The sequence below is a fragment of the Rana temporaria genome, chromosome 3 (genome assembly GCF_905171775.1).
Source record: "Rana temporaria chromosome 3, aRanTem1.1, whole genome shotgun sequence".
NCBI lineage: Eukaryota > Metazoa > Chordata > Amphibia > Anura > Ranidae > Rana > Rana temporaria.
The window spans coordinates 188,217,720-188,233,008 of record NC_053491.1 but is presented as its reverse complement, the minus strand read 5'-3'; the positions used below and the strand labels follow the sequence as shown (position 1 = coordinate 188,233,008).

General features: G+C 43.6%; 1 protein-coding gene across 1 annotated transcript in view; it reads left to right on the top strand.

The window, feature by feature from the left end:
* The window catches only part of TRHDE (thyrotropin releasing hormone degrading enzyme), a 1,005,415-nt gene that overhangs the window by 926,483 nt on the left and 63,643 nt on the right, over positions 1–15,289 (top strand). Inside the window, exon 14 of the mRNA XM_040343984.1 lies at positions 11,840–11,937. Coding sequence (XP_040199918.1) covers positions 11,840–11,937 — 98 coding nt within the window. The remainder of the gene's footprint in view (positions 1–11,839; positions 11,938–15,289) is intronic.

Here is a 15,289-nt window from a genome sequence, read left to right as displayed (position 1 = left end):
CAGAGCCTCTGGTGGTGAGGATGGCCTTCACCACAGCTGGATCCAGGTCACGACCCCTGGGGTCCCTAAGGTCACGCTCCGCAGGGAGAGAGGGGAAGCAGCAACCAGGACAAGTGATAGTGATGGGTAAGCCAAGGACAAGGCAACAGGCAGACAAGGGTAATCAAGGAACAGGCCAAGGGTCAGGGAAACAGGCAAACAGGAGAAGTCAGAGACGAGCCAAGGTCGGTACACAGGAAGGTAAACGTAGCACACTGCAGACAGGAACAAGCTACAAACAACGGTTGAACAGCAAAGCAGACCAGCAGTGCAGTGGTTAATATAGACTTCATGGGATGGCCTAAGGTGGAGCCATACAGGGAGGAAGGTGATAAAAGACAGCCAGAAAGAGGGTCAGGCCTCTTATGAACACATGGAGACAGGTAGGTTGCCAGACTTTATTGCATATCCATGACAGTACCCTCCCTCGTATGACCCGTCCCCCTCCCTAGCCTGGGCCCAGGCCTAAAGGGAAATCCCAGATGAAACCTCCTCAACAAATAGGGCGCAAAGACCTCAGATGCAGAAATCCGAAATCGCCTCCTCAGGACCAAACCCTCTCCAAATCACAAGGTACTGAAGAATGCCTCTGCAGAGACGAGAATCTGGAACTTAAGTAACCTCATACTTTAGATTATCCTCATTGACCAGAACCGAAGTAGGGAGAGGACGAGAGGATTTATTGAGGACCAAAGGCCTTTTAGGAATACGTAAGGGCATAAGAGGATCAACAGGAATCTGGGGAGGATCAAGCAGACCCTTAAAGATGAACTGGGCATCTAGCACAGGACCATCAGACTGGGCAGAGGTCAGAGGAACCCTGAGGTCAGGTTGGTTAGAAGGTGACATGACACAGGAGTCAAGCTGGATAGCAGAAAAACCAGCAGAATGCAGAGAACCCTGAAAACAAGTTAGAAAACCCCACTTGGCCGAATGAGGCAATCTATCCAAAGGATGGATCGAGCCCCTTAGACAGGTTGCAGAAGGTCCTGAACAAGAAAAGGTAGGAGGCTCACTGGGCATGGGCTGGCCTGGCATAGCAGATGCAGAGGCCGATTGAATAGCATAGTCAGGTGTAGTGACTACCCGAATCGCATCACAAGGCGTTGCGACTGCAGAACTTGCAGACAAGTTAGCCTGGCTGTGTGTTTTAGGGACAGACAACGGTAACCTGGAGTGGATGATCGGCTCAGGTTCATAGGCAGGCTCCTCATCCAGAGTGCCAGATTGGCTAGAAAGTGCATTAGCCTGACTATTTCAGGACACATTCCAGACACCACTACATGCGGTAGGAAGAGCAAAAGATACTGGAATGGTGGCAACAGGAAGTTTCTCTTTTGGGGCAACCTTGGGTAGGCAGGACGTGGAAAAGGAGGGACCCCAAGCCAGGATCTGTCCAGCAGTCCAATCAATGTGTGGAGAAAGGAGCCTTAACCAAGGAAGACCCAAAACATTGCCCAACACTTATTAACTTAACTTATTTACATAGTTCTTATCTATTTTTAAAAATTGAAAACCCAGGTTTTGTTGTGCATAATTGTAAAAATAGTAGCAGAAGCTGCTTACTGCAATCAAAGGCTTCTGTGTTTATACCAGTTAGGCAACTAGGTATTTACAAACTAAAATACAATGCTGGGACACTGGAAGTAGGTTATTGATATGCTAATTTATCATCTGTACTGAAATGATTTCAGCAAGATATTTCATGGAGCATTTATGGAAGAAGTGAAAGCATTAGCACTAACAACCAAATAAGAGAATAAAACATCAGCGTTGCTGCAATAAAACTGTGTTTTTAAAATATTCCAAAAACAAATTAAAAGTGTTTCAAAATTTCTAAATATTTTGTTGATTCACTTTTCATGCACCCATGAGTTAAGGTTGTTCCATCACTGTGAGGCTGGGTTCACACTGGTACAACAAATTCTCTGACATTGGGAGCTCGAGTCGCATGACGTGTGAAAATCAATGTTTCCCAATGGGAGCCGTCTTAACTGGTCCGACTTTGAAAATGCTCTCTGCACTACTTTGGTCCGACTTTGATCCTAATTCAGCCCATTGAATATCACTGAAGTCGAATAACCGTTTTGCCTGATCCGACTTTGGCATGCGTCTTGTGCTCTGATGATCTTGAAGGGAAACTCTATGCTACGTTTAAAAAAAAAACGTCATGGGTTCCCCCTCCAAGAGCATACCAGGCCCTTCAGTCTGGTTTGGGTTTTAAGGGGAACCCCTATGCTGGGCGTGAGGGTCCCCCAAAGTCCATACCAGATCCTTTTCCGAGCACGCAGCCCGGCAGGTCAGGAAAGGGGGTGGGGACGAGCGAGTGCCCCCCTCCTGAACCATACCAGGCCAAATGCCCTCAACATGGGGGGGTGGGTGCTCATGTTGTCCCCATGTTGATGAGGAAGGACAACCCTCCCCTGCTTATATTGGCATGGGTTATGTTCACCCGAGGCCCACCCCTTATGACATCACCACCCATCATGCCCCCCGGGCAGTGACGGCATAAGGGGTGGTGCCTCTAAATGAAACCACACAGTGACTCCGCCCCATGCCAATATAAGTAGTGGCACACTGTGCACTGGACATTAGAGCGGGAGGGAGCATTGAGCCAACATCAGAAGAAGAACAGAGGGAAAAGCCAATGGAGAAGGCCGCGCAAGAGTGAGCAAAAGAGCAGAAGATAGTTGAGGACACCCGACAAAGGCAGCGGACAGAGGGAGAAGAACCAGAGAGAGGATAAGAACCGGAGAGGCCTAGAAGACATCAGGGAGGAGGCAGAAGAGCCGGAGAGGGGAGAAGAAATCGGAAGAGACCCCCGGAGCTGCTTAATAAATTACTTTAAAAACCTGTGTAGTGTGTTTTATTTTTGATTTTTTTTTCAGGTGAATGGTACAATGTACCCCATACTCATTTATATAGGGTGGGAGGCCGAGATCTGGGGGCCCCCTTGTTAATAAGGGCTTCCAAATTCTGATAACCCCGCTGCCTGCAGACCCTCGACAACCAACGGACAGGGTTGTCGGGAAGAGGCCCTTCTCCTCATCAACATGGGGACAAGGTGCATTGGGGTGGGGGCGCAGGGCCACCCTGCCCCAAAGCATCCACCCCCATGTTGGGGGCATGCGGCCTGGTGCGGTTCAGGAAGGGGGCACTCGCTCCTTCCCACCCCCTTTCCTGACCTGCCGGGCTGCGTGCTCATATAAGGGCCTGGTATGGACTTTGGGGAGACCCCTACGCGCTTTAAGCATAGGGGGTTCCCCTTTAAATCCATACCCGACCAAAGGGTCTGGTATGCTCTTGAAGGGGGAACCCATGCTGTTTTTTATTTTAAAATATAGCGTGGAGTTCCCCCTAAAGAGTCATACCAGACACAGTGCCTAGTATTGTAGGGGATCGAAGTTGGATCCCTGTTCACTGAAGTCGGACACATGTCGGACTTCAAGTAGGAGAACTGTTGTGTCGTACCAGTGTGAACCCGGTCTAAGGATTCATGTACAGTGCTGCTGGTAAACAGATGTTTATGCGCAGTTAGGCATTTTTTTTAAGCTGCCCCTGAACTCTCTCCTATGTTATCTTATCAGTACATGTACACAGGGCCGTTTATAGTCATTTCTAGGCAGTTGAGTTTAGAAGCATGTTTTTTTTTTGGAAAGCAAAAAAATGTATTTAGGATTGATGTTCACAGGCATTTTAAAAATCAAATATCTGTAACAGTTTGTAAACATGGTAACTCGCGTTTAGCCACATTTTATTTACAGACATTTTTGATTATTTAAAAAAAGTGCTTCTAAACGCAAAAGCGGCTAAACGTGGCAAAATAGACGTTTTTTTAAACATCGGTTACTATCTGTCAAGTTAAATCGTTCAGGAGAGGTTTTAAAATGTCTCGTGTACATAAAACCTAAACATGCTCAGATTCAGGGCAGCACAGTGGTGTAGTGAGTAGCACTTTCGCCTAGCAGCAAAAGGGTCGCTGGTTCAAATCCCGACCACGACACCATCTGCCTGGAGTTTGCATGTTCTCCCTGTGTCTGCGTTGGTTTCCTCCGGGCACTCCGGTTGCCTCCCACACTCCAAAGACATGCTGGTAGGTAAATTGGATCTTGTCCAAAATTGGCCCAGTATATATATGTATATCTGTGTGTATGACTGTGTGTCCCTAGCGTGTCGAGATCCTTATGGGGTAAAATGACTGCACCAGCCAAGCAGACTCTGAGTGGAAAAGCGCCCAGAGGCGATTCAGTTCGCATGTGTAGCGCTATACAAGTCATTCATTCATTCAAAGATGAAGATTTATCACCTGTACTGAAAATTATTTGAGCACATGGATCATGGCTGCATACCTGGAAGAAGTGTAAAAATGACCACTAATAATCAAATAAGAGGATAAGTAGAAGAGCTTTGCTATTTTAACTGTTTCTAACAGAAAGACCCATAAATCTTGCTCTCCTTTTATTATATGCAGGTAGGCAAATACCCAAGTCGTGTTACCATTGGAGAAGCAATGGGTTGTAGAGTACTTTTTTCAATGACTAATTTTCTTTTTTGTTTAATTGACATTCCCTTTTCCGGGAAAAAACATCTAAAAATTTGAAGCATTTATTCTAGATGTTAAACCAATAGTTGATGTGCAATTTGCTTTTTATTTTTATATAATAGGTAACAGCTCTCTAGTTTTTTTAAATTGTATAAATTACCTTATTTATCGGGCGTCTAACATGCACAGGTGTATAACACGCACCCTAACTTTAAGAGGGAAGTTTCTGGAAAAAAAAATTCCACAGCCTCCTGCGTATAACACACAGGCATATTTTACCCTCTATTTTCAGGGTAAAAAAGTGAGTGTTATACGCCAATAAATACAGTATAGATAACAAATTCACATAAGGAGACTGATTTACCAAAGGATTTGTGACTGTTGACACAATAAATATGAAGATTCACTTTAACTATCCAATCATGTGCAGGCAAAATAAGTAAACAGGGATTTTATTTTCACATAATTGGATAAATGAAGTCAATCTTCATAGAATTCTTTCCTACATTTTGGTGGACGGTGTTTAATATTGCCAGTTTAATTATAATGCTAGGGGAAGTTTAAATCTGTAATTTTGGTGATCCAGATGAATAGATTAATTTAATATCACCAGAGGAGATATTCAAATGGATAGCCAGATAGGCATATGATTTAGACATCTTACCATTTACTATTTGCATCCAGCTGGCATGTTGGTAGTGCGATACATGATGCATGTGTGATTCTATTATCATATGGCATTTTGTGATGTAGGGATGTGTTCAAAACAGCATTAAGGAGATATCCTTTTATTTGCCAGGCTTGTTTTACTAAACACATTGTCAAATGAGACAGAGAAAAACAACATGGTTATTTGTTTTGGGTTATATATGTCTACAGACAGTCATTCCCTTAAATTTCCTTAAGACTGGTGCAGACAGATTTTGTGAATATGGTGAAGACTGTGCCAAATTCATATACAGTACAGTACCTGTCTATAAGTTTTACCGGAATTTGACTCCTGCTGCTCCATATTTAGAATGCACGCAAGACACTTTTGCAAAATCTGAGCCAGTTTTTCTCTCTGTACGCCAAAAGAGTTGATCCTAATGATCTCCACTTTTAAATTTGGAGCATTATAAAAAGTTGTGCATTTAATACAACACAATGTAAAAGTGTCACAATTTAGATCTACCTTAATTTTTTATTGCATGATTCGCTGTCAGAACCAAAAGTGTTGCAATACATTAAGAAGAGGGATGAATAGGGGGCGTATCCTGATGTGAGCAGCGGCGGACGTGTTTCAGGAGAGCTCCGGTGATCCTGTCTCCATCCTGTGCCATCCGTGCATCTGCCAACTCAAGGAGCACCGCCACAGCTTTGGGATTGTTCCCCTTTCTCTCCTGCTCTGCCCTGGCTGAACATTGAGCAGGGGAGCGTTCGCTGGAGGAGACATTTAGCCGGCCCTGATCATCTGCGGCTCCGGTGCTCTGTCGGGCCATCCTGGTGTCTCCCCCTTGCCTCCTCGCTTTCCTGCTGTGTTTTGGAGGGCCGCTGGGCTGACAATCCCTGTGGAGGCCTGCTGAGGCCTAGCTGACGGCGGCCATCTTGCCGGACCTGGGACTCGCGGACATGAAATCCCCATCCGGGGCTCCGGAGTACGGACAGGCCTGCCATCCCTGTTCTTCCCATCTCTTCCTCACCTCCTGCTGGGCCTGTCTGTGGCCTGCTGTGGCCTGGTGACAGTTTCCATTTTCCCGGGCCCCATCCTGCTGAACTGCTAGGGTCTCCACATATCGCGGGCCCGGGTGCACAGCTCCCACATCTCTGCCCTCATCTCCTTCTTCCTGCCGGGGGATATTGCCTGCCCCCTTGCAACCACCACCCTGGGCACAGGTACTGCGGATTTCACCCCCTTTGTGCCTTCCCCAGCGCAGTTGCCATCAAAAAAGGTGCATCTTAAGTCGGCTAGGTCCACTCCTCAGCAGAAACCGCTGACCTCCCCCTTGACACGTCCAGATGCCGTTTTGGTCGGGAGGCTACAGGCCCTACTGGCCGATTTGGAGATGGAGCCCGTGGATGCTCCGGTGGTCATCAGCTCCCATACCACAAGATAGTACCGCCACGATCCTTACAGCCATTGAACAGAGCAGAACCTCATTGCTGATGCGCATAGACCACCTTGCTGAGGAATGCAACCTGATAAGGAACGACTTAAACAAAATCAGGGGGAGGATGACTGAGTCTGAATCCAGGATCTCGGCTACCAAGGATCTCACCGCTACCCACGTCACTTCCATTGCTGAGTTGCAGCTCACAGTGCAGGCCCTCGTTACCAAGTCTGACGATGCCGAAAACTGGCTCAGGCTGGCTACTTGAGGGGGAAAATCTGGCAGAATTTGCTGAGGAGTTCTTTAAAGACCTGCTGGGTATTTCCGCTGTTACTCCTACCTGTGTGGTTGAAAGAGCCCATCTCGTACCCACGGGCCGAGCCGTCCCAGGGAACCTCCCCAGACCCTTCCTGGTCCGCTTTCTGAATTACCGAGACAGGGACAGGATTTTGGCGGAAGCTCGTAAACATCCCACACTTAAACACGGCAATACCTCCGTCCTCCTCTTCCCTGACTTCTCGGTTGAGTTGCAGAGGAAGAGAAAGACCTTCAACGATGTCCGTAAACGGCTTAGAGCAAAAAATATTAAATAGGGCATGCTTTACCCTAGCCGTCTCCAGGTCCAACATGATGGCAAAGTTTGTTTTTTGACACCCCTTCTGAGGCTGACGGCTCACTCTGGGATAATGGTCTCCTTTTGCTTCAATGTTATTTGATGCACGGTTCATACATATCCTGAACTCCCTATTCTATTATCCTCCTTTTCACACATGCCGGAGCTACGACAAGCACACCCTTACGCTGGATACGCATTTACCCCTTGCAGCTTGACTCTGCTTAGATCACCAGACGTTCCCTGACCTGTTACTCCTACACCTGTTTGGAGAAACCCTATTATAGAGTTGAGCCTGCAGCTTAGTTTAGTGCTGCAGAGGACTGTATTGTGGCCTAATTTTCAGGTTTAGCTATACAGGTATTGTGTTTTTTTGTTTTTGGGTAAAGACTGCTTCCTGACCTCCATGATGTTCTGGGGGGTAAGGGGGGTTGGTAGGAGATAAGCACCTGGTGCTTGGGAAGTTATAGTTTTGTTACAGTGATAGTTTACATGTGTGTTTTGTGTTTCATGTACAATGGCTCATGATCCACTGCTGCTCACCGGGTGTCACCTGCTCGATGACTATTAGTCTCCTCTAATTATTTTGGCCGAAGATCCTATGGCATCAGGTGATCAAGATTCCTTTTCCGTGGTATCCTGGAACGTGTGCGGCCTCAACTCTAAGTTTAAGAGGGCGCTTATTTTTCAATATGTCAAACAATACAATCCAGCTGTCCTGGTCCTGCAGGAGACACACCTGGTGGGCAGTAAGCTCATGGCTTTGAAAAAGCCCTGGGTACAGAAGGCCTTTCATGCCTCCTACTCACCATATGCGAGGGGAGTTTCCATCTTGGTACATAAGTCTCTCCCATGTGTCATAGAAGCGGTTCACATGGACCCGCTGGGTAAATTTGTTATATTGGTACTCACGCTATGGCAGCAGAGGTATGTTCTTGCAGGTATATATGTGCCACCACCCTTTAAATCTAACATTCTGTATACTATACTGGAGAGGATCACCCCCTACTGTCCTGCAAAAATGTTACTACAGGGCGACTTCAATGCCATCCTCTCCCCTGATTTGGATAGACCCTTGCCACCTAAGTCCTTCACCGGGGAGTTGTCTAATTGGGCATTATCTGCAGGTGTAACGGAAGTCTGGAGGTGGAAATTCTCATCCACTAAAACCTTTTCATGTTTTTCTACTTCTTACAAAACCGCCTCCAGAATTGATTATGCTTTTGCTAACCCCTCCATGCTGATGGACATTCTAGATGCATCTTATTTGTCCAGTGGTCTCTCTGACCACAGTCCCCTGCAGATCACCCTGTGCATCTCCTCCTCTCGTAGTGGCTCTATGTGGCGGCTTGGTGCGCAGTGGATTTCCCAACCTGATATAGCGGAACAGGCCCCCCTAGCCCTAAGTGCATACTGGGACTCTAATGAAGGGTCATCCTCTCCTGAGATAGTCTGGGATGTTTTCAAGGCATTCACAAGGGGCCATTACATCTTGACCATCAAGGCTGTCAGGGTACAGCAAACTGCTGCCACGGTGGCATTGGAGAATGGGATGGAGTTGGCTTCCGCCCACTATGGATTGGATCCCTCCGCCTCAAACTTTGATGCGTTGCAGGCATCTAAACGCAGCCTTCACCTTCACTTAACAGAGGTTACTAGATTAGAACTGTTTCATATGAAGCAAACGTTTTTCGAACAGGGGGACAGGAATGGCAGACTGTTGGCACTAATGTCCCACCGTGACACCTCGAGTACAGTGATTCCTGAGCTCATCTCTCCCACGGGTGAGGTCATCTCATCTCCCGAGGCCATTTTGCTAGCATTCCGTGACTTTTACCAATCCTTATACGCCACCACATTGCCCACGGGTTTAGACCCAGAGGAACTGGAACTCCTCCTAGATCCAATAGCCCTTGGTTGGCTCTCTGATTCAGAGAGATCACATCTAGTTGCCCCAATAACCACCTAGGAGGTTCTTGCTGTGATTAATTCCCTGTCCATTGGCAAGGCTCCTGGCCCTGATGGTCTTCCGGTTGATTTTTATGTAGCACATGCAGGCATGTTGGCTCCCCGACTGGCTGTCCTGTTTTCTCATTGCCTGAAGCGGGTATCTCTCCCACCCTCCATAGTGCACACGCATGTTATTCTCATTCCCAAGTCTGGTAAAGATCCAAAGTTATGTGCCTCCTATAGACCCATAGCGCTTTTATACAATGAACTCAAAATTCTAACTAAGCTCCTCACTGCTAGACTTAACATTTGACTTCCCTCCCTCAGACTCGGATCAGACCGGTTTCATGACCCACAAGTCCACAGATATTAACCTGCATAGATTGTTCACAAATCTTCATGCACAGCATGACAATCAGGGTACCAGAGTAGCTTTTCAGAGGTGACAGGGCTTAAAGTCAATTGGTCAAAGTTGCAATTGCTTGCTATAGATGAGAATGCTAGGGGAGGGGCTTCGGCTTCTTTTCAGCTACAATGGGTGGATGAATTTACATACTTAGGGGTACGTATCTCGAGGAATGGGGCTGACTTCATTCCGCTGAACTTGACCCCAGTAGTCAACTCAGTCAGGGCCAGCTATAGGCATGGGAGAACCTTCCTCTATCCCTGTTGGGGTGTGTCAATCTTATCAAAATAAAAATACTTCCCAAGTTTACATATTTGTTTCGTAACTCCCCTCAGTGGATCCCCAAATCGTTTTTTTTCCACCTACATAAATTTTTCTCCTCCTTTCTATGGGGCCCATGCCCTCCCTGCTTCAAGTTAACCACTCTCATGCACCCTTGTTTGCAGGGGGGCCTAGCGTTCCCGGACTGCCACAAATATTTCATTGCGACTCAATTAGTCACTGCATTCTGGTGGCTGGTTCCGGATAGGTCCAACTCTGCCTGGGCCACTGAGGCGGTGGTGTTGCGGTCTGCGGAGGCTTTGTCAAAACTCCTATCGCAAGATCCGAAGGCTCTGTACAACCTGACCCCCTCTATGTGCACCACCCTTATGGCCTGGAGGGAGGGCCTGGCCTGTGAAAAATATCCTTTGACGGCAGTATCCCCGAACGCCCCCCTCTGGGACAATCCCACACTATGTCACTTTCTCAACATCCCAGATCCGGTGGTGTGGATCAAGTATCATATCAAAACTCTCTCGGATATCACCTCGGACCTCTCGATTTTCTCCTTTGATCATTTAATGTCTACACACAATGCCCCACCCTCACATGGATTCAGATATCTTCAGTTGTCCCATGCTTTCAGGGCCCAGTTTCCACCAGGCAAGAGACAGCTGTTGCAGTCCAACTTGGATTTTGCGCTTCGACTGTGCAAACAAACCCACCTCCATGTTATACGCACATCTCCTCCGAGTCTCTTCTCCTGAGTTGTCCAGGCTCCGTCAGCGATAGGGCCGGGATGTTCCGGAGCTGGACTCTGAGGACTGGGTGGATGTATGGGACTTCCCATTTAAAATACTGGTCTCCCTGAGAGATCGCCTCATTCAATACAAGATTGTCCATAGAGCGTATCTCACTCCGGCCCGGGTGCACCGGATGAGGTTTTCCCTCTCCCTGGAGTGCTGGCGTTGTGACCATGCTCAGGGGGACTACATTTATATTTTCTGGTCCTGCCCGGTAATTACAGTTTTTTGGTCACAAATGGTGAAACAGCTTTATTGAAACCCCCCCATTGTGTTTATATGACAGAGTAATTTTATGTAGGAGCAATAACAAGGCTTGATATGGAGATATGTTGTGTATTCATAGCCTTTTGACACATATTTGAAAACTCTAGTTAAAATATTAAAAGTAATTAATATACATGCAGAGGTTTACAAAACAGGCTATTTTAAAATATTTTTAGCCTGCCATTGTTGACATCTTTTTGAAAATGTTATTGTCCTGGCTGTCTCTGGTTTCATTAGTTTCTGAGTCACTGACCTGGAACAAACATCCTATAGAAGTGTGATGTCATAACCTTGACTTATGTTTATGTTCCAGGTCAGTGACTGAAGTCAATGCATCAGCATGGCAACCAGACAAGTAGCTATTTCTAAACAATGACAACAATGGGAGCATCTTTTTCTACTTAAAACAATAATAATAATAACAACATCCCTTTAAAAAGCAATATGCATGAAACTACCGAAGTTAAAATCTAACAGTATGCATGCATTAAAACCTCTGACAGTTATCTTCTCCTGCTAGTTATAAATTCATTTGAATGGCTACCATTCTTTTTTTTTTGTTGTTTTGTTTTTTAATTACAGAAGGATCCCTTATTCTGAAAAAATCCAGGGCTTTTTGAATATCAGGTTTCATACTGATATTTGAATTCTCAGAAATGTCATTGGTGTTTATTTTTTAAACTTCATGAAATGTCTGCGAACACATTGTCAATATGCTTTTCTTAAGTACAAACATAATACTGTACTTATTTGTGGCATGTAACAATTTATACATTGCTATTTTCTATTTTTTTTGCATTGTTTAATCCGAGACTTGTGCCTCTAAATATTTCTAAATAATTAATATAAGCTCTTTATTCCTTTCAGGAATATGTACTAAAGCAAGTGTCAACAATGTACTTCCGCCTTGGATGGCCAGCTAATGGACACAATGGATCAATAATCCAGACATCCTATCAGACTGAGTATGACAGTAATTTATTTTATTTATTTTTTTATCCATTCCACAGCATCACAATTATTCAGAAACAAATGTTGTAGTGATCACACCAAATTGCTTGTTAAATCCTAAATGAGAAACCAAGTTTTTTTTTAGCTTCATGTGTTTTCAGTGACAAGATTCTTTCTGTTAAATTGCAAGACAGTGAATTATTCTTCTCTAGTTATGTATGATTTAAATGCACAGGTTCAGAAAATATTTTGACAAGGATTAGTCCACAGCTTTCTGTTATTTGTCTCTTCCTGTGTTTTTCTTTCTTTCACGCATTTTCTGCTGTTGTTACTCCTATGAGTCCTAAGGGAGTTTATCTTTTATACAAAGTCATACAATGCAGCTTCAAAAGAAGAAAGCTCCATTAGTGTTGCACAGTGTGACTGTAGCAGCATGATGCACCTTTTTCCTGTCTTTCTTGTTTGATATTTCATTTCTCTGAGGCCCAGCATCTTTGAGATTTATATTCTCCTTCATGACATTTTTAAAGCAAACAATGTTCTGCTTATCTCTTGAGTTACAACCTCAAAGTGATGTTGAGATTTGAACTTATGCTTATCTCTGGATACCAGAATGTTTGCACATGCACCACATGTCACTTTCCTTAACATCATTACTTTAGATACACTTATTCTTTATATACGCTATTTTTGTAGTGTGAACTGAGTCTTTCTCCTGATGTATGTCAATGTGCAATAAATAAAATCCTTTCTATCTTTAGCTTCCCCCTGTGAAAGGAGTTCATTAATAACATACTTATCAGAATCAGCATCATTCTCTTTAACAATTATGACTAATGGTTAAAGGGAGGCAGTTTATGCTATGAAAGTTGGGGGTTGCTACTGCCGACCTGCTCAAACTGACAACTGTATGGCTGATTTTCCATGTCATTGATTTGCAAAAATCATGCATCAAGTTAAGTCAGGGTAAAGTTTAAAGTACTGATCTGCATGTGTGTTTCGTATTTGTGAGACACAAAGCATTGGTGACAAATATCATAAATCTAAAGTACAGCAATGGCAGCCTTCATATTTCTTTCTTGACAAGTCTACTTTAAAGTCACTTGCTGATCTGCTACAGTTTGGTTCCAGTTTTTTGTGCACTTGGGTTTCAACACTGAACGTGAGATTTCACTCAGAAACGTGTTGATCTAAAATAAATTGAACTAGCACATTTTGCTTGTTTTCTGATTGCTCTCCTATTGCTTGTTAAATTAATGTCAGGTTTGTGCAGTGACAAAAGTTCTAAACATGCCTTTAAGTGAAAGCCTTTTGATATAAGTGAATCAATCGCTTTACAATGTCAGAATTTATTTCAGGCTTTTATGAGTCGTGATTTGTGCATGTAAAGTTCATTGTTGAAAAGCTGCCATCTTTGACTGCTGATGTTTTTAAAGTATTATTGCTTTTAACTCTTTACATTAAGTTAAAATGGAAAATTTTAAGACTTTATTTGCATCCTCATAGAATAGTCTCAATTTGCAAATGCTTTGTTTTCTAAGCTGTTGTCTGGCAAACTGCACATTTAAACAATAAAAGTGGGTAATTAAAATTAGAATTACAGCCTTATAAAGCTGTAAACTGTAATTTGAACATTTTACCTGTAAGGTTCATAAAAGCAAAGTAATATCAGGAGATAAATATATTAATGAAAATTGTAGCTGTTCATTGCTTAGCCGTTAATTGAGAAAAAGTCAGAGATGAGGAATAAAAACACAACCGCATGTTTTTAGCAATGACAGAAGAAATACATTTGATTGCTTTGGCAAATTAAACTGTCTGGAAGTCAGGCACATGGAAAACAATCCTTATTGTAAAATTGTATGGAATATTGTAATTTTATTTTTTGTAATAATGTGTAAATAGGCTTAATGCAATTTATTTGATAGAAAAATACACTATGTATCCTTGCAGAAGAAAATCAGAAAATTCCCCAGAGGTTTTAAATTGCAGTAGGCAAAATATCAAACAACTTGAATATATAAATAATTATTTTATTGTACAAATATTTAAAAAAATCCACATAAATGTAAAAATATGAGCTCTGGTTGCAAAATTTCATATCATAATCCATCATTCATTTTAGCATGCAAAATGGACAGGTATACTCAAGGCAAATATAGTCCTGCCCCAAACAAAGGCCCCACGGGTTTTGACGATGTGAGTCATAATCTTTTTCGGGGGGCATGTGTTGTCTAAATACAGAAATATGGTAAACCTTATAAGCATATGGTATCACAGAGACTTAAGACTATCCATATGGATTTTGCAAGATGTGATTACCTCCAACAAATAGAGGACAACTTTGGAACCAAAAACTTTTCAGGAGATTTTTGTGGATCCATACCCACCTTAGGTCATTCTGACCATAGCTATGAGTAAGCACTGATTGATAGTGCGAAACGTCAGCTGTATGCCCCTGTCTTTGCTGTGATGTGTGGTGTTTGAATACTTTTACCAATAAAAGGCAACCGAGAAGGTTTTTCCAGAGTGCGGCTGTCCAAACATTTCTTTCTACAATTCATTCTGACCATCCATGTGGTGGGGCCCGATGTGACTGGCTTGCAGGAAACCATGCTTGCAGCGCCCAAGGAGAGAAGGAAAAGGGCCACCTATGGTGAACAATTCCCCCAAAATAAATGATGGATAACAATATATCGATGTGTATCATCACAGAATATTGCAAAAGGTGCAGAGAAGGCGATCAAGGGATGCATATAAGCATCTTATATAATTGACACACTACATCAGGGGTCTTCAAACTATGGCCCTCCAGTTGTTCAGGAACTACAGTTCCCATCATGCCTAGTCATGTCTGTGAATGTCAGTGTGTTACAATGCCTCATGGGATGTGTAGTTCTAAAACAGCTGGAGAGCTGTAGTTTGAGGATCCCTGCACTACATGATTCTGTTTAGCAATATGTCAAATAAAAAGGCTAAATGACAATAAATGTGCATGGATGATTGTGAACTTGTGAGAAGATGGATAGATAGAAATAGGTGAAAAAACAAGTAAAAATCTATAGTGAAGGCAGAGTTCTCTCTGGACTACAACACAAACATTACCAAACAAAAGCGATAATGGTATGTGTGTATAGGTTTTTTAAATAAGATGTATAAATGAACATGTGAAAGAACCTGCAGTGAATAAATCGGTGAAAGCCTACAGTGAGGACAGGATTGTATCCAAATCGCAACATAAACATTACTTTAAATGGTTAAATCACCTATGATGGCCCATGTAAAACCAAGATAGGTCGACAGGTAAATTATACAATGTTTGATTACTTAGTGTAAACTGATCCACGGGGCCATAGATGCACCCAC